We start from the raw sequence: 24,237 nt of genomic DNA, 5'->3' as shown, positions 1-24,237 counted from the left end.
TTTTATTGGACCAACTTCTGTTGGTGAGAGAGACAAGATTATCTGTGGTCACGCAAGACTGGGGCTGAGAGACACTAGTTTGTTGGCAAGGCAACATGTAAACAATTTGCGCCATGATTCTCCAAAGACTTGAGTACACACTTAACTTAAAGTGAAACACACACTTAAGACTTGGCATGATTAAAGCCTTATTTATGACAAGAATAAGGGTAGCAGAGACTGTCAAGGCAGATCATAACCATCACGACCACCTACATCTTCAGGCCATGTATTTTGGATGCCTCGAGGCCTGATTTTCTGAGGTCCTGAGCATCTAAAACTCAAGTCAGTGGGAGCTACAAGTGCTCAACACTGCTTAAAAAGAGACTCCGAAGGGGCCACATTTTCAAAAGAGCAGAAAGCCAGATTTTCAATGGCTCGGCACACCCAATTGGATCCAGATTTTCAAATAAGATCAGCTTCCATTTAGGCACTTAAATAAGGGCCAGGTTTTCCAAAGTGGTCAGCACCCAGTTGCTTTGTGACTTTTATGGGCAGATTTCCAAAAGAGCTGAGCGCCAAATGTGGACTTAGTTTTTCTGCAAATCTGGCCAGTTCTCTTTGTGCTTAAATGGGAGCAGAGCAATTCTGAAAAGCTGGCCTTAGTTGGGCTTCCAGAAACTGAACACTCAAAATTAGTGGATACTTTTGAAAATGTTGATCTGTTTGTCTTTCTACCTACCCCTGCAAAAGACTTGTAGGTGTCTATTATTGGTCTGTATCCAGTGCAACGGCACAAATTACCTGAAATAAACAATAATATCATTAATCATAAGGAACAATGGAAGAATAATTATTAATATCAGTACAATTAGAAATGGTCCTGAAGCAAACCCTCACATCTGAACACACCTACACTTGGGGAAATTTGGATCCAAAACCAGACTTGGCTCTTGGTTCTCCAATGGGCTGAACCAGAACCACAGAAGAGTCAAAGCCTCTTGAACAGGGGGAATGCTCTGATTGGGAGCCAAATCCAAGAATTGCAGATCAGGCCCATCTCTAATAATAATGATTTAATTAATGTAATTTATATCACTATAGAAATTATGTAAATCATCCAAGAAGATATACTATGCTATTATTAATGGATCTGGATTTCCTTCAATGAAATCCAAACAAACTCTCTATCTCAGGGTTTTATCCTGACATCCATCACTGTACTATCCGAGCGCCCTCTATGTGAAATCAATAGCAATAGAGAAGTTGCATGGGCACTTCATGAAGCCTCTGGACTCTTCTTTCTTTACAGGGTCACAACTCGGCTTGGGTATATGTTTCTGGGGAGTGGGAAGTTGGTAGAGGTTTGGGACTAAAAAGGGTGTTTGAATTATGAGTGTAACATATGGTGCAAAGGTTTTCTCAATGAGGAAATAAACTCAGTATTTTAATAGGCTAAACCCAGCCATGTCAGTGTGAGCTGTTTTCCTGAGTGAGAAGTGCCTATAGAAATCTGTACCCGGGAGAACTCAGGATTTCATTTTGCTGGCAGGCAGCCCAAGTGAAGGACCTGATTCTCCATGCCACCCAAGTTGTTCAGGAGTCACTCAGCGCTGTTATACTGGTGTAGAACTGGTGCAAGAGCAAAATTGGTCCAATGGGTGGGGTTTTCCAAAGTGCTCAGCATTGACCTAACTCTGCTCCCAATGAAATCAATAAGTGCTTTTGAAAATCCCACCTAGAGTCATTGAGTTTAAGGCCAGAAGGGATAACCTGATCATCTAGTCTGATTTCCTGCATATCACAGGCCACCACCCCTACCCTGTTATCTCTGTGCGGAGCCCATTAAACTGGATTAGAAAAGTATTACAGCTCTCAGGTGACTAAACGTTGTGTCCCACAGGCAGAGAACAGGAGGGAGCAAGGTGCACCATGCCTGAGCCCCCTGCCATGACAGGGAATTGATTTAGTGAGATATAATCAAATATAGTATTTAGGAATCCCACAGACTTTATGTGATTCTGAAATATTTTCCTCTGGTCTTTCAGTCAAATCACATCTTGCATCTTATGTGGCATGTAAAAAACACCCATACTTGGCTTCTTATTTTACCTCCTAAAGTTTACTACTTGTAAAAGTAAACCTACCATCCAGAGCTGCAGTTATCTGCTCCATTGAGGGGTCAGGGTGGTTTCTCAGCAAAGCATACATGGACATCACCATTCCAGGGGTGCAGAAGCCACACTGAGAGCCATGGCACTTGGCCAGCCTTTCCTGGAACAGAACAGAACAGGCCCGGCTTTCAAAATATAGCTTCACTGATTTGCCTTACAGCTATCTACAGATGCATCTTGCTTACAGTGTTAAAGTTAGGAGCTGCAGCATTTGGAATGTTACAGCATTATCACTAAAATGTAAGAGACTGAGTGCAGTTATCTGATTGAAAAAAAAAGGATCACTATAGACTCTCCGTTACCCATGGGCAACCCCAGCAATATCAATGGGGTTCCCAGGTGTAAGTGGGAGCAGAATGGGGACAAGACCTGTCAGCACAGTGATCAGCCTTCTGTAAATTTCTACAGGCATGAAGGACAGAGCACAGAATAGCTAACAAATTAGGGCTTTGGGAGGAGAGAGGAGCACCTAGGGAACATTCCCATAATTTAGGCACTAAGGAAACAAGATTACGCGTGAAAGAGAAAAATCATTTTAAAAAGGTTTTAAAACTTACTAGGGTCAGATTGTGCCTTTAAAGTAGAGGCCTGAGTTAGGGGAGGGGGAGCTGCACTAATCCAAGAGAGCGCCCCAAAATACAGAGAGTATGTATGATCCACTGTCTAATCTAATCCTTATCTTCCTAGGTCTTATAGGGATCCATCCCTTAGGAGCATGCAGCTGGCCCAGTGTGCCACCTGGTGCACAGAAAGGAGCAGGGTGATGCTCTCTGCCTTTCCTGAGCCCCTTCTGGTGGGTTAGTTTTCCACATGGCACTAGCTGGGAGCAGTCCGTGTGCTTTGGAGACTGCAATTGTACCTGAGCCCTGCAAATAGCGGGAGCTCCTTATTTACCCAATGCTCTCTCCTGTATGCCCACACAAGGGCCAGTGACAATCTGGCTCTTTACATAGTGCTGTTTTTGTTATAATAATCAACAGGACCTGCTCACGGTGGACATCCCTTACTCGCTTTGGTGTATCATTTTACAGTTCCAGGTTTATCCTTTCTCCTGAGGGGGCCTTTTCAGAACTGATTCTCATCTTTTGGGGTATCTTTAGTGCTAGAGAAGAAACTAGGGGTGGGAAAACCTCCCACAGGTCAGAGTTTGGTTTGGCGATTCAGCTGGGAGTTCATCTCCAAGCTGTGATTAGGAAGAGCCGGGATACGGAGCCTGTTTCCTTAGAGCGATTGTCTAGTGCAAAGAACCACCAAACTTGATCACAAGGCCAAAACCTCATGGCAGATATGGCCAGAGTATAGGAAAGGAAAGATCCCCAAATCTTGCCCTACCAATTACAGCAGGTTCTCACCTGAATTGGATGAACCCTCGTTTTTTTGCTTCCAACACCTTCCACAGTGGTGACAGCAGAGCCGTGCAGCGAGCATATGGGTAAGAGACAGGAGTTGGCAGGATAATGCCTTGGGAACGTAAAGGAGAATTGTGGCATTTGAAATAGCATAGTACTCTGTGGTGCAGGGCCATGAGGAAGGAAGCACAGGTGGAGATTACACTCAGTCTAGTGGAGAACGGCGGGAGTTAAACAGCATGGTGATGGCTGGGGAAAGTTATGTTTCTGAGAAGCAGTTGTACATAACTCAGCACTCTCGCCTCAATATTGTGTGTATTCTGAACACACACAGGAAACAGAAGTCTCACTTTTAAGGAGTTTTTATTAATTAACTTGTAATACAACATATAGTACAAAAACCCAAGGGCCAGACTCAGACCTGATACTGGGGGGTGCAACTTTACTAAAGGAGCAGAGCTCCCAAAGACGGGGAGAGGCAAAAAGCACAACCCACTGTGAAGCCTGCTATGGCCTACACCATCCAGGGCTAACTTATTGTGTTAGTTACTTTGTACATCACTGAAATCAGTGAGTATTGAATAAGAACTATGTGAAAATTGACTAAGGATTTCTCTAGGGAAACAAATCCTAGTCCAATCCAAGCAAGAGTCCCAACTTTCCAGAAGCTGCTACAAGGGCTGCTGTAATTGCATAAAATAAAGATCCCCCAGTCAAGGAAATATTTGGTTTCCAGTCTCCGAATAAATAAATGTTTCTTGAGCAGGAAGATTTCAAGTTTCTTGAGTGGGATTTAAAGTCACATTTAAAGTCACACTTGTAATCGTCCCTTTTGTGTGACTCAGTTTTCCATGCACATAAAACATGTTAAAAGGTAAAGTAAAAAGATTTCAAGTATCTGCCAGGACCCAAGAATATAAACCTAAATTAAAAGAAAAAACAAAACATTCAAACAACTGTCTTCCCAATTAACAATGGTTTTCTATGAACAGTAAGTTATAGCTTCCAAGGGTGTGATTTCAAAAGTGCCTCAGTGGGTGCAAAACATACAGAAATTCACTCACTGAGGCATTTGAGAAAATTCCACCCCAAATCTTATCTTAAGGATACATTATCTTCTTGGAAGTTGGTTCATATGTAGAGATCATCACGGTGCAGGCTCCACAGCCACCTATTCCACAGCCATATTTCGTTCCTGAGAGACGAACTGCAAATGCAGCAGTTAAGGAAGAAAGTTGCTGGTTCTCAATGTTGTTGCTGTGGTGTTTTTCTCTCCCCCCCGGCCAGCCCCGCAAAGTTCCCCTCATTTTACTGGAGCATGCAAAGGTGGAGGAAAATTCCATCTGTTTCATTCAGTGACCAGCCAGCTCCAGAGATTAGATATTAGGTGAATGGCAGCTGGAACTCGACCTGTAAATTCCAACAAGCAGAATATCGCAGCAACCAGGCTGGTCACAGCCACCTACAGTTTATCACATCTGAATTACCAGTCCATAATTCCCTTGTAACACCCTGGATTCTCCACTGCCTGAAAGCAATGCCACAACACACAATAGCTTTTACTGTGTTGGCTTTGCTGTTGCTATGATGGGCAAAAGGGCGCCAGAAGAATGTTAAAGTTAGCCAAAACTTCATGGTTTGGATTCAAGAGATGGCTGAACGTTAGAAGAGAATGTAGAAATGGGAAACTTGTTCACTCACCCAGTATAAAGCTGTTCTCTAGGGCATATTGTCTATGGCTGCATTCAGTTTAGTTTAGATTACTCTCCCCCAAGTGGTGTTTCTACCACCTCCCTGAGCACCTTTGGTAATTGTTACACACACACACACACCTGTTATAAAAGAACGATGTTAGGATTACAAAGACAAGCGCTCAGAAGTTAGGAAATTCCAGAATTAAAGTTGCCTTCAGTTACAGCATTGTCCACCACATCCCCTCTGACCCGTCCCTCTTTCAGCCCTTGGCTCCCTGTCCCAGGCCTGTTTTCCTCACTTAGCCAGTCCCAGTCTTCACTCCTCAGGCTTCCCATCCCAGTCTCTTTGCCCAGCTAGTCCCAGGCTTCCCACTCCAGGCTCCTCATCCAGTCCCTCTCTCTCCCCAATCCTGGCCTCCAGTCTCTCCCTGACCCCAACCGTGATCCTTGTCCCCAGTGGCTCCCAGTCCTAATCTCCCTCCCTGGGCTCCATGTCCAATCTCAGTCTCCCTTGTCACTGGCTCCTTATCCCAGTCTCTTTGTCCAGCCAGTCCCACATCTTTCCTTGCACCCTGATTCCCATTTGATCTCAGTGTTCCCTGTCCAGCCAACTGGCTCCCAGACTCCTGCAGCTCTTTCCCTCACTGGCTCCCACACCCAGTCTCTTTGCTCAGCCAGTTGCAGTCTCCCCCCACTGCTCCTCATCCCAGTCTCAGTGTCCTTTTCTAGTCATTGCCAGTCTCCCTGTCATCCTAACTCCCAGTTTCCCTCTCCCCTCTTCCACTCTCCAGTCCCAGTTTACATCTGTACCCTCCCCTCAGGTTTCTTGTCCCAGTCTACTCCCTGTACAGTGCTGACACCTGACCCTTCAGCATTCAAACTGAGCAGTTTCTTCCTCCATGCCAAGGGAAGGAGGGCAGCCATTTAAAGAACAGGAGAGATGGGTTCCCTGCTCTCATCCAAGTGCCCAGATGCAGACCTGGCGCAGCCTACAGCAGCCCAGAGTTGAGTTGTAGGGAAAGTCCTTCTGAGGTCCCGACTGGAACATGCTCAGCGTGGATGCAACGTTTGGGAAATTTAAATGCTAAAATCTAAGAAGTCTCTACAGAGCAAATGCAAACTGCAAATTTTCAAATGCTTATGTATTAGCCAAATTTGGGTGGAATTTTGCAAGAATGGCAAAAGACATCTCTGATGCAAAGGCCATCCTCTGATCAAATTTCAAGTTCTGGCTCCAAAGCATGGGGGCACTAGAACTTCTCAAAGAAACGGCTGCAAGAATTTTTTAACATGGGCAAACCAATGTATTCTTCTCTAGACTCATTCTCAGAAATGGCAGGCCCATTTTGGCTGAAATTTTACATAAAGTTCTGCCTGAGGCAGACTTCTGATATGGAAAATTTCAGCCCAAATGGTTAAAATTTGGCTAAGTTATAAGCAACTAAAAACTGGGTCTAATAATGGGAAGTATTGGGCAACCTTAATAATAATAAGTGGCACTACCAGTCCTGTCTATAATATCCTTCAGATTCTTGCACATGGTAATCCTGTTATTGCTTGGAAAAATGATATGTATTTTCCCTCTTTAACATCTCTTAAATCAATCCCACCAGACCTCTATGTGTTTTTGTTGCCTTTTTTTGTTTTTGTTTGTAAATTGTCAGTATCTTTCTGTCAATATGGTACCCAGCACTGAACCCAATATTCCAGGGGTAGTCACCAGAGCTCTGTACACAAGGCCCCTCACCACTTTGTTCCTTGATACAAGGCCTCCATATCTGCAGCCTCAAATTGCACTGACCACTTTCTTTTGGTGCCACACCACTCCGCAAAATTTTATATAATTGGCTAGTCTCCTCTCATTCCTAGCTCTTTCAGAGTTACTGATTACCAACTTTGTCTTCCAGTCTGTGTGTGTGTGTTGGACTCACTTGGCTCAGATGTGTTAGACTGCATCTTCCATCTGCATTTGTCAACTTTTTAGATCCCTCTAGGCTCAGGTTAATTCTCATCCACTTTCATATTCCCACTTGTAACTAGCACGTGACCTATAATCGAAGAATGCAGACCATACTTGCAGGATGGGGAACTATTCTGGGAAGCACTGAAAAAGATTTGGTGGTGGTGATGGATAATCAGCTGAACATGAGCTCCTAGTGCAATACAGTGGCCAAAAGGGCTAATCTGATCCTGTTATGAATGAACAGGTGAATCTTGAGTAGGAGTAGAGAGGTTATTTCACCTCTGTATTTGGCACGGTGCAACCGTTGCTGGAATACTGTGTCCAGTTATGGTTCTCACAATTCAAGGATGATGTTGATAACTTGGAGAGGGTTGAGAAGAGCCACAAGAATGATAAAGGATTAGAAAACTTGCCTTATAATGATAGACATAAGTTCTTACAAAGGGAAAACACTAGGGCTATCAATTAAAAATAATAATCACCAGATCACAAAACAATAACCGCAAAATTAAAAAATATAGTCATGATTAATTGCAGTTTTAATCACACTGTTAAACACTAACAGAATACCCATTTACATTCAGCATGGAAGCATGTCCTCTGGAATGGTGGTCAAAGTATGAAGGGGCATATGAATGTTTAGCATATCTGGCACATAAATATCTTGCAACAGCGCTATGCGAATGCCTGTTCTCACTTTCAGGTGACACTGTAAATAAGAAGCAGGCAGCATTATCTCCCATAAATGTAAACAAACTTGTTTGTCTTACCGATTGGCTGAACAAGAAGTATATGAAATATATTAATATTGAAATTGTAAATGATTGGGAACATGCCAGTGAAAAGATAAAAAATGATTACCTCATGCCCTTCGTCTGCTGTCATTTGCTCCCACAACTGCAGGCTAATGAGCTATTTCTCAGAAGCCTTTAGTGTCATTTCACTCTCTTTCTACCATCTACAGTTTAAGGCTCTGATCTACAAAGGCATCTGATTCATTTTACGCACCCTGGGGCCAATAAACAGCTGGCATAAATTGCCAGAACTCCACTGACTTCAGTGGAGGATCTGGCTCTATGAGTAGTCCCATTGACATAAAAATAAGCACATGTGAAAGTCTTGGTGGATCAGGGCCTAACTGAATTGCTTGACATTGTAGTAGCTCCTTGTTACTTTCCTTAACTATTATATTGTTATTAATTAATGACATTTTGAAAGGATTTTTTTTTACAGGTTTTTGGAGCTGTAATGAAGAATTTTGATTGTTTTTGCTAATGAATACATTAAGTTCTATAGAAATGCTTGTATGTACTAAGAAGAAACCTTCTCTGCATATAATTAGCTCAAATATTGCACATGTAGCCCATTGCCTTGCCAGAAATAAATGCAAGATCAGTTGGCTGTTTTCCACATTGCTTTCTGGCTGCCTTGAGCTCCAAAACACCCCCTTTAACTTGGGAGGGGATGGGGAAGAAAGGGAATGTTAGTCTATTGTAGGATTATACCATTCAAAGGCAACCCCCACCCCAAAAGGATACGTCCCTTTCTCAGGTAAAACAGCAGCAATTTTTCAGGGTCTGCATTTTGCTCTATTATCTGCAGTAGGAAGTGAAATAAGAGATTATACATTATTGAGATGTATTGCAATTTTCCCATTGGGATTACCTGGCCTTTCTGAAATGCTTTGACTGGGTATTAATATTAATATTAATGTTTGTGTTATGGCATGTTCCTTTCATTTGATCATAATCTGTAGACATGTGAATGTATTTGACAACAGCAAACTCAGTCTTGTATTGACAGCTAAAGAAGTAATAAAAATAACTATGTTCCAGGAGCACTAGAAGGTTCACAGTGAGGTGAAGGTGAGCAGTAACAGAGGCTTGTGAAAGGGCACATGAAGACAAGAACCCTTGAGCCTGATCCTGCAATTGATTATACCAGTGTAAATCAGGAGTAGCTCCACTTCAGTCAAAAGAGGTACAATTGTGTAAAGAAAATGGGGGTGAGAACAGAATCAGGGCCCATATTTTCAAAGCCATAGAGTTGTGCAGGTAAAGGACACAGTTTGGGGCTCTTTTGCTCTCCTCACTCCATAGAGGTACTGTAACGAGGCCAAGCTTCCTCCTCCTTCCATTCCTCCTCAGAGACGCTGCAGCAGGAAGATGGAGGAAATTCTCAATACATGGAGAGCAGGAAGGGGACCTGTTAAACCAACCTGTTTTAAGTTTAATAAATTTCATTTTTGATTTTCAGGGGCTCCATTAGCTGAGCAACAGGTCTGTCTGAAGGATGTGGCCACTGCAATGACATGCCCCATCATGCTGGAAACCTAGTACTAATGAGAACCAAGTACGGAATGATGGATGGGTGGGAGGCAACATGGGACTCACTGGAGAATGACTAGCTTGTCCTGGGGCATTTAAAGGCATCACGACAAAATCTCAACTTTACCGTGGTATGGAGCAGCTGGTATTTCAGAGGGGAAGGATTTCTTGGGCTTTCAGCTTTTAATGACCATGCACAGGTGGAATACTTTCCCTTTTTATGAAGAGGAAATAAGACTGGATACAAAAGATAAAGCTACACTGCACACTAAGGCCAGGCTCTGACTCAGGTTTGGGCTCAACACCCATTTCTGCCCGTGCACAAAGCATTCAGATCAGCAGGCTCTCACGAACCGGCTACTAGGACCTTGCTGGGGGTTGGGGGAGGGGGCGGTGGGTCAGAGCACGAGTCCTGCTGTGACTTGGGTCCAAGCCCTGACATTTTACAATGTGAATAGAGCTCAAGCCACAAACCTGAGTCAGAAGGTCTGTGCAGTGCAGTATGAACACACTGGCATGGACACCCAGCTCTAGCAATTGTAAGCCCAGGTTTACAATGCAGTGTGGACACTCACGCATGGGCTTGGAAACACAAAGTTCACCAGCCTGGGTCCCACAAACCTGGGTTTACAATGCAGCGTAGACAAACCAAAAAGGGCAAATTTTGCTATTGAACCAGCATAAAGCGGGATAGTTATAGGGTAAGACACTAGAACATGGCCTACATAGCCTTTCTGAAGTATACTTTTACAATCATATAGTATACAGATAGCAGATAAAAACAAAAAGCAAAAATTTCCTCTTTTTTTGGCCTGAAACAGGGACGGGGGGGGGGGGGGGGGAGGAGGAAAGGACATCTTCATAAAAGCATTCTCTGGACAAATTGTTCTCAAAGAAAACACAGACAACATTTTAAAGAAAGAATGAAGTTTTTCCAGTTCAGGCCAGCATCTATTTTTGGATGGAGGCATTTATAAAAAGGAACTTTTAATGACATAACTCGGGGGCGAAAAGAAAAGGTGAGAAAACAAATGCCTGTAAAAATGAAGTATTAGGTTTCCGCTGGCACTCACGGCTGAGTACAGAGGCGAGTAAAGAGTCTATTTCCTCTGACTGCATTTTTAAAAAAAATTACAGTAATAGCAGGGGATCCTCTTGCTATTGCCTTATTTTCTCCAAATGCAGCAAGTTACTGATCTTGATAGCTTTAGTTAATTGCTACATTAATTATAACAGTTCAGTGAAATAACAGGTAACTGGTGCTACCTAATATTCTCAGTACATCTAGGTAGATAGAAAATATTTCTCCAAATGAATCTCTTTGTGTTACTAATTACTGTAGAATTGAGATTTGCAGCTCCACCTAGATTTGGAAACTCAACAGTCATTCATTTTAAGGGGAAATTGAGCATGCAAATTCCTTAGATAGTTTTGAAACTCTTAGTCCAGAAACAAAACAACAAAGAGGTCTACTGTCCCAGTTTATGGCTACTGCCATTTATCAGAGAGTAAAGACAGCAGCAGAGATAAATCCCAGTTTGTAATATCTGAAATGCTATAGGAAGATCCCGGGTAACAAGGGATGTTCAAAGTTAATACATTTTCTCTGGCTCGCCCCACAAATGAGCTGTGCTCCCCTAGTGCATCATTCTCCCAGAAACATTAAAGCACCTCCCTCCAAAAACAAAACACCAAAAGTCTTACCTTCCTGCCATTCACAAAAAATACGAGTGCATCTGACTCTGTGGCGCAAGCCATTATGTGGCATAAAAGCGCAGCTTGAAAATTAAAGAGGAAGATGTTAAACACCAGCAAGAAATCAATGGACACAAGTGTAATTTCAACACCCAACTAAACTTTGTTCGGTGCCCCACAGACATAAAGGCATTAACCTGGATGGGTGAGGAGGAGCCAAGGTGGAGTGTAGGCTAAAATGAACCAATTAGGTCCTTTTCCCCGCCTTATCTGTCATGTACCAAGGTGATTTAGGAAGAATGTGGAGACCTGTGCCTTCAGAAACAATGCACATACTTGTCTTCCCTGCGTGAACCATACTGTAAGATGAAGAGCCACAAGACATACGTTATTTTTCCTAGACAATCCCAGGAATTTTGCAAATGGGAAGCACTAAACTAAGCACCTATATGGTCTAGAACAGGGGTTCTCAACTTTTTTCTTTCTGAGGCCCCCCAATATGCTATAAAAACTCCAGGGCCCAGCAGGGGCAAGGAGGAACACGCTCTGGGCTTCTGGCTTCAGCCACTGTGGGTGGGGGGAAAGACTCGGGGCTTTAGCCCTGTGGGGCTGGGGACTTGGGGCTTCTGCCCTGCAGGGTGCTGAGGCTCTGAGAAGGGGAGGAAAGGGGGCTCAGGCTTCCATCCCACAGGGCTGGGGCTCAGGGATTTAGTCCCACAGGAGCAACAGGGTGCCTGGCTTCAGCCCTGCAGTTCCACTCCTAGTTTCAGCCCTGCGAGAGGGCTTCAGCCAGTTCAACTCCTGGTTTCTGCCCCATGAAGGTGCCTGAACTTGGGGTGCTGGGTTTCAGCCCCATGGGGGCACTAGGCTCAAGGCTTTAGTCCTGTGGGGAGCATTGGGGTGCCAGGCTTCAGCCCTGTGGGGGCACTGGGGCGCCAGGCTTCAGCCATGGGGCCCTGCCACTCCCTGAAACTGGCTTGTGGCCCCTTGAGGGGCTGTGGACCTCTGGTGGAGAACCGCTGGTCTAGAAGGAGATACTAGGGCAAACACTCCTCTCAGGTGGCTTGATCTGGATATATACTGATGTAACCCATCTCATATTTTGATCCACCCAAGATATAAGACCACAGTTTGCAGAGCAGATGTTTGGGTTCTGCCTTGTTGCACTGCAGTTGATGCACAAAGTTAATTACTTATTAAAAAGTGATCCCAAGGGAATTTGCAGTTGATTTTCAAAAGCAGTGAATGATCCATTTTTGTATGTCACATTGATTAAAATGCAACATAGATGTATCCATCTTAATTTATTTACCTTTTAAATGTACCAGCCCAGGCTTGCAAGGTGCTAAGCATGCTCAAATCTCTCATCACTTTCCCCATATTTGGGAAGGAAAATGCTTCTAGGCAGCCACTCTTCATATTCACATTTTAGCTCCCAGATCCCCAAATAAATATCAATGTTAGCATCTAGGCACAGCTGTGGTATCTGTGACAGTATGTATGTGGGGAATGGGGGTGTACAAGAGAAAGTGCCAAATAGCAACTTCTTCAGTGGGTCATTTTTTACCAGGCTGCTTTGCTGTCTGGAGTTAATGGCTATTGGTTTGTTTAGCGTTGGTCACAGTCCTTAAAATTCTGGGCAATCTCTGGTTGAGAGATTTCCCTCTCATGGCAGGTAAAATTAGATAGCTGATGATTGCTGTTTGTTCCTGGGGATAAGTACCTCAGAGGGTCACTAGGGCTGCCCCCCTTGAAGGTTCCCACCTCTGGAAATCACTCCTCTTGATGATCTGCTGATCCCAAGTCTAACAAACTTCAGTGCATGCTGCACAGTGCTTACTTTTGATCTGATATTGATTACTGTTATTTCATGACACAAGATGGTGGGTCACAGCGGTAACAATGCCCACTGTGGGACGGTGATGTGTGATGCACAGCTATTTAACTGTGAAAAATAAGCACCTAGCTCCTATGGCTACAGAAGCTATACAAAAATCTGCTAGTTGACAGCCCTGGAATCTGAAGCCTAGAGCCTGCACAGGGGAATGCACACTGAGACTACTAACAAGGGCATCACTTAGGGCCCAACCTAGCTCCCACCAGGAGTCTCTCCCTTCAGTGGGATCTACAATGGGTCATTAATGACAATTGTTTTTTCCGATGGGGACACCTATCTGCACAGGCCTCACACCTGCCAGGTTACTCTGGGCCAAGGCACGAAAAGAGTTACTGCAATTGGCCTGAAGTCTATTTACCTTTCAGCAGTATTAAAAAATAAACAAAGCAAGAAAAACCCCAACAAGTTGAGTTTTCTTCCCCATACTAGTTCTGCAGATAGTATGTTTCATGACATCCTATATTACCAATGTATCACCTGTCAGTGTGATTAATCTCCACTTGTTCTGGCTTCCAGTAGTTCTTCTCAATTACAGCCTGGCCTGTTGACAATATGGGAGGGGCCAGAGAGGTTTCAGTCAAAAGAAAAACATGTTATAGTAGCATGTGCAGACTTTGACACTCAGACAACCAAAAAAAAAAATGTACATCTGTATTGAAGCTGGATGGAACCTTTATTAATAATGTTTACCAAGTACTAAAAATCAGACAAGGTGATCCAGCCCTGGAGGAAGGATAATGCAGTTCTAGGACATGATTCAGCCCAGGAAATCAAACAGCACATTCCTGCATTTGCAGGGACATCCGTACCAGTGTCAGCACTGCCCTCTGTGAAGGGTTCTGCCGGGGGGGCAGGTGTGCGCACGCGTGCAGATTTAAACTCTGCCTGGGCTCTTTGCAGGAACTCTGCTGATTGAGGCTGCTCAGAAGATGAACTGTTCAGTGCTTCTCACAGGTGCTCTGGCCACATCCCTACCTGGCTTTCTGGGATTTGCCAGCTGGCTTCGGGCTCCTGCTACAGTGAGTAGCATCTGCTACTGTGAACTCCCTTCTGCTGATGGGGGCCTGCAGCCTGGTGTCAGAGCCCACAGAATGAGCCAAGACTAGAATCTTTTGTAGCAGAAAGAAGATGGCATTGCATTTATGATTAATCTGTTTTACTGAAGTTTCACAGGATATATAAAAGCCAAGTGAATATCAATAAAGGGCAGCAAAGGAAGCAGTGATGCTCTCATACAGGATATAGAAACTTCATATAAAAACAGAATTCAAAAATCCTAGTCTAACTGCAAGTGCTAAAATTATTAAGCTATGAGCCTGACTTCAGTCACAGGCATGATATCTGACAAAAGGAGGAGGAAATACTTTGGGTGGCAACTGGAGAAGAAATGATGGTGCAATAATCAGCATGGGTGTGTGAAACAAAAACCTGAGCAAAGTAGATGGCTCAGGGGCAATCTGCTCTTTAGCAAGGTGTAGGACATAGTAAAGAAAACTCACTGAGAGACTGGAGGTGCAGTCTTTGGTTATTAGTACCACATGGTAAAGAATTATTGGAGTACAGCATATGGAAGCTGCCAAGCAAACATTTAAATTACTCCCTCCTTCCATTCTCCCAAAAGAATCAACCATGATTATCCAGATGAAACCAGGACATCTGGCAACTAATGACTCACCTGCACAATACAGTAAATATTGTATATTAGAGATAGATCCCAAACTGAAGCCCCAAACCTTGGAATGTTCAGAATCTGCATCTCAACTTCAAGGCCCTAGAAAGTGCAAAGCCAAAATTCTAGATCTCTTCAACCTTGGGGATGGGTGCCAAAATCTGGCAGGGATTTTGTGGTCATGTCCTCCCATAGTATATTTATTAACTTCAGTAATCAGTGTTATTTGCTGGTCTTGCCTGAGAATGTAAGAATATATGTTAGCCCATAGAATATACCTTGTTTAGCAGCTAATACATGAAAGCACAGTAAAGCTTTTTTCTTTCCAATCTCGTCAAACTTGTGCTTCTCTGGGTGCAGTTCTAATCACCACACCCAGAAAATTGATAATCTTTGTGAAACATCTTCTAATCTTACTTTATATCCATCTTCCCTGCTGAGATTAAAAGAGTATCAGCAATTAAAGAGCTATCCTCACCTGCATTCTGATTGTTCCAATATCATCCTGAGCTGTTGTGCACAATGGCATTGTTCTGAACTACTTTCCAGAGACAATCCAAAGCCCAGTGAAGTCAATGGAAGTTGTTCCATAGGTTCAATGGGCTTTGGATCAAATCATGATAAAATAAAAGGGTCTCCAAGGGAAACCGTAGCAAAGTCACCATTAAGATTTCTTGGGCCAAATTCTTCTCTTTTACAATCACCCTAATGGCTTCAGTTATACCAATGCAACATCAGTGGAGTTGCATCGGTATCAAAGAAGAATTAGATGCTTGTCTCCTCCCAGTTGTTTTTAGCACACAGGTGTTAGCACCAACACAGAGCAGCTTTTGTGTATGAAATCACACATTGCTGCATCAAGTTTGTGATCAAAAGGTAATTATTGTGACCACTTAGGTCTGATCCTGCCATGGGATCCATGCATGGCGATCTTATTGCAGAATTGAAGCCTAAATTAGCATCTTATTTGAAGCCTCTCAGAAATCAAATACTGTATTGGATTGTTAAAGTGTTTTACTGAAACTACCTTGACACATCATTATAGCTCCCTTCTCCCACAGCTACATTTTAGTTGGGGGTCTCTGGATCAGTGATGGGTACTCCTCCAAATATCTGGCTTAGTGCCATTTGTCAAGACATGCTTTAAAATGGGAAAGCTACTTGCACTCTTTAGGTTCAATTTATGTTTCTGTGCACAGTTATTACTAACAACGGGGCTACTTACAGGACTAAGGATGACTTGTGACTAAAGGATCAGGCCTCAAAGTATCAAATAATGACAGAATGGGAGTGAACAGTGATATGCCATTTTATCTGGCCTCTTATGGGAGCCCCATCTGCCGCTTATTTTAATTTTCATGGGCACAAGAATGATCATAAGAAAAATATTTGTTTTACATAAACTATTAATATACGGCATTTATAGAACCATAAGAAGTCAGCAAGGGCCAGCTTTTTAAACATCTGTAGGTGCCTAAAGATGCAGATCGGTGCCTAGTGGGATTTTCAAACTCTAAGCAGGTGAGGTGCCTAACTCCCATTGATTTTAATATGATTTAGGCATCTAATCTACATAGGCACTTTTGTAAAGCTTAAATGTCTTTAAGACGCTGACCCGAAGCTGAATATTGGGATGCAAACGGATCTCTCAGGAATATTAGTGCACTTATTTTTGGTTCACTCAACCCTAGCATCCCATCCCCAATGCACTCTTAGCTCAACACAGCACAGGCTCTTGCATCTCATTACCTCAGTGAGCCTAGCTATGTTATTTAGAGATAAATTTGAATTCCATTGTTCTGAAAAATCCTAAGGGAAAAAAAAAGTCTGGATTTTGCACCATTGTTAACGTGATCGTTAATTCCTCCCTAGTGGCAATTTAAGATGATCAGAGAAAATGTTTAGGTAGCTGGATCTTATTGCATAAACCTCTTTCAATCTATTTAGAGGTTTCTAGAAGTAAAATGTAGTAGTGCAACTAAATATATGCTGAAAATTCAGGTGTGAGAATGGGCTGAAGCAGTAATGCTCATTATTCAGTTGCCGGAGGGTAGATTTTGAATTAAAATATGTTTGTTGATTAAATGAGTCCCCACCCTCAAACAAATCAGTACCACTGAGTTCATTCAGGCTTTGTGCACGGTTCTGTTTGCCATTCATATGGAGATGGCCCAAGGAACGAAGGACTCCGGTTCATCTTTCGCACTCTAGGAGAATGAATAAGAGGGGAAAGAAGTGATTCTGTTAATGGTATTCACTTAGAAAGAAGTCACTACAGCTATTCATAAAAACTACTCTGCATATTTCAGTGCCTCTCACAGGTGGCCCCTACTAGATCTTCTACAGCTTCCATTAATTATGGATCAAACAAGGTCTACTGGGTAGGGCATTCTACAGAAGGCAGGCAAACCCATACAAGTGGTGCTGGTAGGTCCCAAAGCAGCATGGAAGAATAGGGTCTGTGTCAATTGGCCCTCACCTATGGCAAAGCTCCTGAGATGTTCATGGACATTAGTAGACTGACAAATCTGGGGGCTGATCTGCCCTGCAATTCTGGTGCCCTGCCACTGCTTAGGGAAATACTAGGCAAGAACGATGAGTGGGAACTCAGTCTCCATCTTCCACATGGAGAAAATCTGGCCCACTAGTATTTCCAATAGTAGCACAGATGTGCATGGCATTTCACAGTAATGTAGATGTCAAGGATTCTGCCTCAAAGAGCTTATGATTTAAATTAGACAATGGTGGGGGTGGGTATAATGATAGCAGACAATGGGGGGGGAAAACAGGAGGAAGGAGAGTTGCAATGACAATGGAATCATGTGATTGGTCTTTCCTTTGGATCTTTGTTAGCTCCGAGTAGATTGATTTTCTTTATTTTATATTTCATATTGGGGCAGGAGAGCATGAGTTGCTAGTGCCATAGTGTAAGTAAGTGATGGAAACCAACTGGAAAGGGTGAGCATTTGAAGAGAGAGTGAGGTCACTTGGGGACTAAGTCAACACCCATTGAAGTGAATCAATGGGAGTCTTTCCACTGACTCCAAAGAGCACTGGAGTAGGCTCTTGGTGCAGAGGAAAAGAGAGGCTGTTCCAGGAATGGAGGGACTCAAAAACCAGACAGAGGTGTGAGTGTGAGGAAACAAAAAGCAAGCAGCAAGGACAGAGGAGCAGGCAGAGATGAGCGCGTACTGCAGATGGGAGGGTGTGGGCAGGAGGAACTGAGAAAAAGAGAAATTTGAATTATTAAAAAGGCAAACCCTGAATGCCATAGACTGGAATGGCTGGCATGGGCTGGGTCTGTTGATAGACATTTTAATTCAAGAATCATTAAAAAGTCTGAACTGAGGAGTTCTGCTGTGTATACACCATATCCAGGTGTAAACACTGTTTAAAACTACAAAAATATGGGCCTTCAATACCAAAAGAAACAGGCTGCAGCTACAAAGGCGTGTTCCAAAAGAAAAGCCTCATTACCATCTCAGTAAACTGATCGGCACAGGCCATTCGAATCCGCTCAGGAGTCAGGGGGCTGTTCAGTGTGAAGGTCCTGGTTAATCCTCTTTCCTTCCGTACAGCGGCCACTGCATCCCAGATAGCAAAGAACACAGAACATCCCAGGAACAGCCCTGCCTCGCCCATCCCCTGACAGGGAACAAAGGCAGACACATACATTTACTTTATGAACTAATTAAAAGAGGAAGTGTCTTATTAATATTTGAGATGGTGAAAACCTTTTACAAACTACTGATTTACATAGGGCCTGATCCTCTACCATGGGGGAGAATGAAAGTTTTCCACTGATTCAATGGAAGCAGGATCAGAGCATACTGTGTACGTCTACAGTGCACTGGAAACCTGGGCTCAGACTTGGGTTTGAGCCCAACTCCCCCAACCACCCACCCACAAATCTGTAGGATTCAGGTTAGCAAGTATTCAGGACCCAGGCCCTAGGACCCTAATGGTGGTGTGTGTGTGGTGGTGGTGGTGGTGGGGGGGGTGTCAGAGTCCGAGTCCCACTGAGACTCAGATCCAAGCCCTTTTATTTTGCAGTAGGACAGAGCTGAAGCTGCAGATCCAAGTCAGAATGCCTGCATAGTGCTGTATGGACATGTTGGCGTGGCTGTGAGACCCGGGTCCAGCAACTGTAAACCCAGGTTTACAATGCAGTGTGGATGCGCAAGTGTGCGGCTTGGAAAACCTGAGTCCATAAGCCCAGATTCCCCAGAACTGGGTTTACAATGCAGGTTTTCAGCTGCTGGCTGACTGCAGATATCTGCAAGGGTGGGTTTCAAATGCCAGCTATAAATTTTAGGACACTTGATTTCTCACCTGTGCAGGATTTCAAACTGAAAAGAAAATCAATTTGGTAAAAAAATGTTGGCAGATAAAACTGAAATGAATAATCTCCAGGGATTCATATCCTATTAACAAACTAGAGCTGAGACCAAACCCCACATGTGAACAGTGCTGAATGCCCTCCTCAATCTGATCCAGATGCAAGTTTCACAGTTGGCCTTATTTCTATCACAGGTCAAATCCAGTCCCTAGATCTAGATGCTCCTAAATGCTGGGAGTTTGGGCATCTTCATCAGGACTGAGATCTGGATTTCTCAGCTGGCCATTATTGTATCTCTAACCAGCCTTTCTAAAGCTCAAGCTCCAAAACACTCCTAAAACACTGGTCTGGATCGGCATTTTGCAGCTTTAGCCCACCTCTATAAGAAATGGACAACCAGACTTCAGGATTGAAAAATGCTTGTGATACCTTTCCCTGAAAAGTAAGCATGTTTTATTCACGAATGATAGTTTTAAAATTAGCTCTACGAGTTGTATGCATGAAGTGGGATAAACAGATTTTGTACGCTCACTTTGAAGCCTGGTGCTAAAAGCCGCTCTTTAGATCAACTCCACCCTGGGTAATTTCATTTTGATCTGGAATTTTCTTTCAAATGATCATTTTTCAAAATATTTCATTGGGATTATTTGAAAATAATTTTTAGAAGGAACTATTGTTCTACAATATCCTTCTGCTTTAAATGTCTTTTTTTATTCTGAAGCTTTTATTTGATTGACTACATTACATCCCTAATGGCCTAGGCAACTGAAGACATGATGCTCAATACACTTGAATTGGGCAGTATCCCCTACATCTTGCTTAGTGTTATTGCTTGTGTATATTCAAGGGCTAGGCCCCTAGCTGGTGTAAACTGATCCTCAGCTGGTGTAAGTCAGTGTATTTATTGCTAGCAAAAAAAGGTAGCTAAGGAGCCTATACTGACTAACTGAACTAACTAGTAATATTGTGTCTAATTTTAGTCACTTTCTCTTATGTTTCAGACTGTTACTACACTCTAAAGTCATGGCTTTAAATTTAGCTTGAATCTGTGAGGATATTTATACTAGAAGTTCCTAGTCCGCTTGTTAAACTCTAAAAATCATCAATAGGCAGCCAGGATGGAAGAGTAAAAATATCCCAGATTGTGTTATTTACAAATACGGTAGAAGCTGCAATGATGTGGAGATCTGTTTAAAATGTAACACAGAAACCTGAGTCTCCTTTCACTTACAGGGGTTTTATACCCGCATACCTTCTTTGACTTCAATGGAATTACTCCTGATTTACTCTAGCATAGGTGATAGAGAAATCAAGCCCCAGGTTTCACTTGCTTACCTTGGATGAGTAGATGGCATAAGGATTTTGTGAGGATGACAGCAAGGAAACACTGAACTGTTCTGGGATGTCACAGATTGCAGGGATTTTATACTGATCCGGGCCCCGAGTGTACAAGACGCCTTCTGGGGAGTATTTTAACTCCTCCATTGTATAAAGTCCAATGCCTTGAACAAAGGCACCTTCAATCTGAGAGTGAGAAATTATAAGCACTTTATCTTTTCTTATGCTGTAAAATGTATATAACATTGACAATAATTACACTCTCTGGACAGCATTCTCCTTCCTATTAGACTGTTGGGTTTCAGGGCTTTCCTTTGGAGCTGCTGGGAAGCAGAAAGCTCTCTCCACCTGCACTGCCTAAGTCCAGTCTACATCTACATGAGAAGATAGGGGTGTGATTTGTAGATTGTGTGTACACACATGCACACAATCTCGAGGCGCGCTAGCACAAGTATAAACAGGAGTATAGCACAGGTAGCAGCAGTGGCGACACTGAGTATGTACCCACAGGGCGGGTTCAGGCAGGTTTCTACTTGGCACGGCTAAGAGGTGCTGCTGCTACCTGTGTGACCACAGCTACGCTACTATATACACTTGTGCTGTCATTGAGCTAGTGTGAAGGTGTGTACACAAGCTGGGATTCACACTCTGAGCTCATAGTGTGGACACTGCCACACGAAGAAATGCCAATCAGAGGGGCTGAAGCAATGGATCAGGGGGTACAGTGGGGAGAAGCATTCACATGCTATGAGGAAGGGGGCCTGGTCATAAAGTGGAGGAGAGCTTGGAGACTTGGGTCTAGCCCAGCTGTGTGAAACTATACCGGTGATGAGCACAGTGGTGCAGGTGGGCAGTACCGCAAGGGGACACTAGGTAAAATCCTGGACCCACTGAAGTCAATGGGAGTTTTGCTATTGACTCCATTGGAATCAGGATTTATCATCATCTATAACATGGGCTGATAAGAGGTTAATGGTAGATGAATGAATGGACACTCGTTAACACAACAGCAACTAGCACAACGTGAAAAGAAGAAGAAATTCTTGGCACATACCTGTCCTATATCCACAGCTGGATTTATGCTGCATCCAGTATCCATAACAATGTTTGTTCGGATGTTCTACCAACAAAACACAAACATACATTGTGGGGACAGATATACAGGTGGATGGATGAGGAAGTGCTACAGGTCAGAGGCTTAATCCAGTGGGACAAGACATGTTTGTATAGAATCTCTTTCAGAACATACAAAACTGACCTTTTACTGGAGGAAGGGCTGCACAGTAATAACACTCATTAACCTTAGTAGGAGTTTAGCCAGTACAAGGACTGCAGGCTTTAACTCACTGTATTTAATGCTTCCAGTGGGACTTCTCACAGGAATACACACTATGTCCGGTGGGACGTGTTGCTGGAGTGGGCCCTTAAAATGTCAGGAGACTAGGCCAGGTGGGGCAACTGGCTGGTCAGGAGATTAGAAATTTAATACAGAGCTACAAAACAATTTGGCAGACTGCAGGCACCAAGAGAAAAGGCAAATACTGCCTGCAACACTGTCTATTATAATATTTTCACAAATCTAGCAAAAATAAGATTGAAAAAAGTGCACAAGTAACTAAATACATTCTGCTCTAACTGTAATTGCTAGTTATTTACATCAATTGGTACATGTACGTTAGTACAAAGCCAGGTGATTTACCAATGCACAAGTTATATGATTGTTGGGACATCAGGCAAAATGGGAAGTTCTGGTGGAACCTCACTGTACTATTTATGAGCTTTAGTGACATTCACTAGTTACCTTGTGATCGCCTGTAAGACAGTCAATTTCAACCTCCGAACAAGCAGCTCCGAAAATAAAATACTTAAATGGATGGCCTTCCCCTTTCTCCCAATCCATGTTAGCCTCATAGCCTCTGGGGGAAACACAGTCCATGGGAAGCATGGCTTTTAGTCGATTTTATTAATCTTTGTGTTACAACAATAAAGTGACAGAGCAAATAAGAGTTCAAAACTATGTGAAATTAAACCCAAAATACTGGGACAGATACCCTGCTGGTTTAGCTCCATTAAAGTCAATTAAATTCTGGCCAAAAATATGATAAACTGCTCCAATCTAAAAATTCTGATAAGCAACCAAATCCCAGCAGATTTCTGACAGAGATTGTAATGTAAATCATGTATAAAAGACAAGTTTACAGTAACAATTACATAGCCTATGACAAATGAGTGAAGTAGAAAAGAGAAATAAAATGGTCAGAGCATAGGAAAGATTAATTTACAAGGAAAGATGTAAAGAGCTAAAAATGCAGATCTTAGCTAAGCAAGGAGCAAGATGATGGTCTTCAAAATAGAAGTGTTAGCCTAAGAAGGGAGAAGAATTATTTAGGAGGGTCTAAGCAGGCAATAACTAGGTGAAATGGAATGGAATTAGCAAAGGGAAGAGATTAGTTGAACATCAGAGAAACCTTCACCATGAGTTCTACGAGAGTGTGGGATAGTTTCTCAAGGTAAGTGGTGGAAGCCTTCTTGTTTGGCACACTTAAAACTATACCCAAAGAAACCAACCCAGCAATAGGAAAGGTACAATAGGGAGTAATCCTGCACTGGTAGGGAGGTGCACACAATACATACATCTGGCTCACATCCTCAACTGAGCTCAGCAGGTTGTGAGATCCATGATGTGAGTACGGTGGTTGGGTAAATGAGTGAGTATTAGAGAAGGAGTGCTACACTTCCTCTGGGGCACCTACTGCTCCTTGCAGCAGTAGCTGGACACCTCATTTCATGGGCATGATGTGCAGCTGCCCAAATTATAGCATTCCTCTAAGAAGCAGATCTGTTGATTACATGAGAATATGAGCTAAAAAAAAATCAAAAATGCCTGTCAAGTCCAGTCTATCCAGGCCCACTTTGAGCTATTAACTATCTTCATGAGTTACTTATTAAATTCACACTTTCATCATATTGCTGAGGTGTGCCTCAGCTTTACTTAAACTTAAGTAAAGGGACCAAAAATATCTGTTACCTGAAGTACCCTGTAGCTGAAAGATTAATGCTCTGTTCAAATGCTTCTTTAACCTGTAGAGTACAACAATTATTGGCAAACTTATCACCTGGGAAGGAGTTAAACATACACCTATTTATTTAAAAATCAAACTGCAAGAAAATGCTACAGAACTGAAGAGCGCTTTGGTAATATCTGAGGATTCTCTCTGCCACCAGCTCCATTTTTTTTTTTTGCTCTGGGAGACTAGGCAAATGCTGAGTAAGTTCTCTGAAAACTGCAAACCATGATTCTAGTTCTAACTCAAGCCCCAGCAGGCAAACATACATGTAAATACAGCAGCTGTAAAATCCTGCTCACATGTCCAGGAACACTTTCCTCCTGGGGAGCTCACAGAAGTTCAGTCAACATTAAGGGGAGTCAGACATGTGCAGCTCCCAGATACTTGAATCAAGTTTGAGCTTTAATATGTGGATCAACTATGAAAGGTGAATAAGTAAAAATGGCACTTTGCCAAACAGAGCTTCTCCTTGTTTTTAATTCAGCCATAATTCCTGATATTACTGACTAAAAATATCTTTGACATAGCAGTTAGGCCCTCATTCAACAGTTCATCCTGAGTCAGCCAAGCACTTAAACATGTGCTTAACTTTAGGCACATGGTTGAATCCTATTGACTTCAATGGGGCTTAAGTCTGTTTAAATTTAAGCATGTGCTTATAGGGTTTTCTGAATAGGGCTAGATTTATACACATGCTTAAATGCTCTGCTGAACTGGGGTTTTAATGCTGCAGAGCCAACACAGC

At 42.9% G+C, this 24,237-nt stretch overlaps 2 protein-coding genes across 3 annotated transcripts in view; both read right to left on the bottom strand.

Moving 5' to 3' along the window:
• LOC140895791 (aldehyde oxidase 2) overlaps window positions 1–11,263 on the bottom strand; it is a 99,598-nt gene extending 88,335 nt beyond the window's left edge. The window contains exons 1-6 of the mRNA XM_073306345.2: window positions 11,191–11,263; window positions 8,698–8,755; window positions 4,613–4,709; window positions 3,506–3,614; window positions 2,127–2,253; window positions 722–783 (exon numbers count right to left, since the gene is read on the bottom strand). Coding sequence (XP_073162446.1) covers window positions 722–783; window positions 2,127–2,253; window positions 3,506–3,614; window positions 4,613–4,709; window positions 8,698–8,755; window positions 11,191–11,244 — 507 coding nt within the window. The 5' untranslated portion in view covers window positions 11,245–11,263. The remainder of the gene's footprint in view (window positions 1–721; window positions 784–2,126; window positions 2,254–3,505; window positions 3,615–4,612; window positions 4,710–8,697; window positions 8,756–11,190) is intronic.
• A 2,469-nt stretch (window positions 11,264–13,732) lies between these two features.
• LOC140895790 (aldehyde oxidase 1) overlaps window positions 13,733–24,237 on the bottom strand; it is a 76,310-nt gene continuing 65,805 nt past the window's right edge. For both annotated transcript variants that reach the window (XM_073306342.2, XM_073306341.2), the window contains 6 exons: window positions 23,453–23,505; window positions 22,226–22,340; window positions 21,479–21,544; window positions 20,422–20,610; window positions 18,225–18,392; window positions 13,733–16,954 (listed from right to left, as the gene is read on the bottom strand). In XM_073306342.2, the coding sequence (XP_073162443.1) occupies window positions 16,904–16,954; window positions 18,225–18,392; window positions 20,422–20,610; window positions 21,479–21,544; window positions 22,226–22,340; window positions 23,453–23,505 (642 nt within the window). In that variant the 3' untranslated portion in view covers window positions 13,733–16,903. The remainder of the gene's footprint in view (window positions 16,955–18,224; window positions 18,393–20,421; window positions 20,611–21,478; window positions 21,545–22,225; window positions 22,341–23,452; window positions 23,506–24,237) is intronic.

The sequence above is a fragment of the Lepidochelys kempii genome, chromosome 11, assembly GCF_965140285.1.
Source record: "Lepidochelys kempii isolate rLepKem1 chromosome 11, rLepKem1.hap1, whole genome shotgun sequence".
NCBI classification, from domain to species: Eukaryota; Metazoa; Chordata; order Testudines; family Cheloniidae; genus Lepidochelys; species Lepidochelys kempii.
Note: the sequence above shows the minus strand (reverse complement) of the source record. Positions and strands in the feature narration are given on the sequence as shown.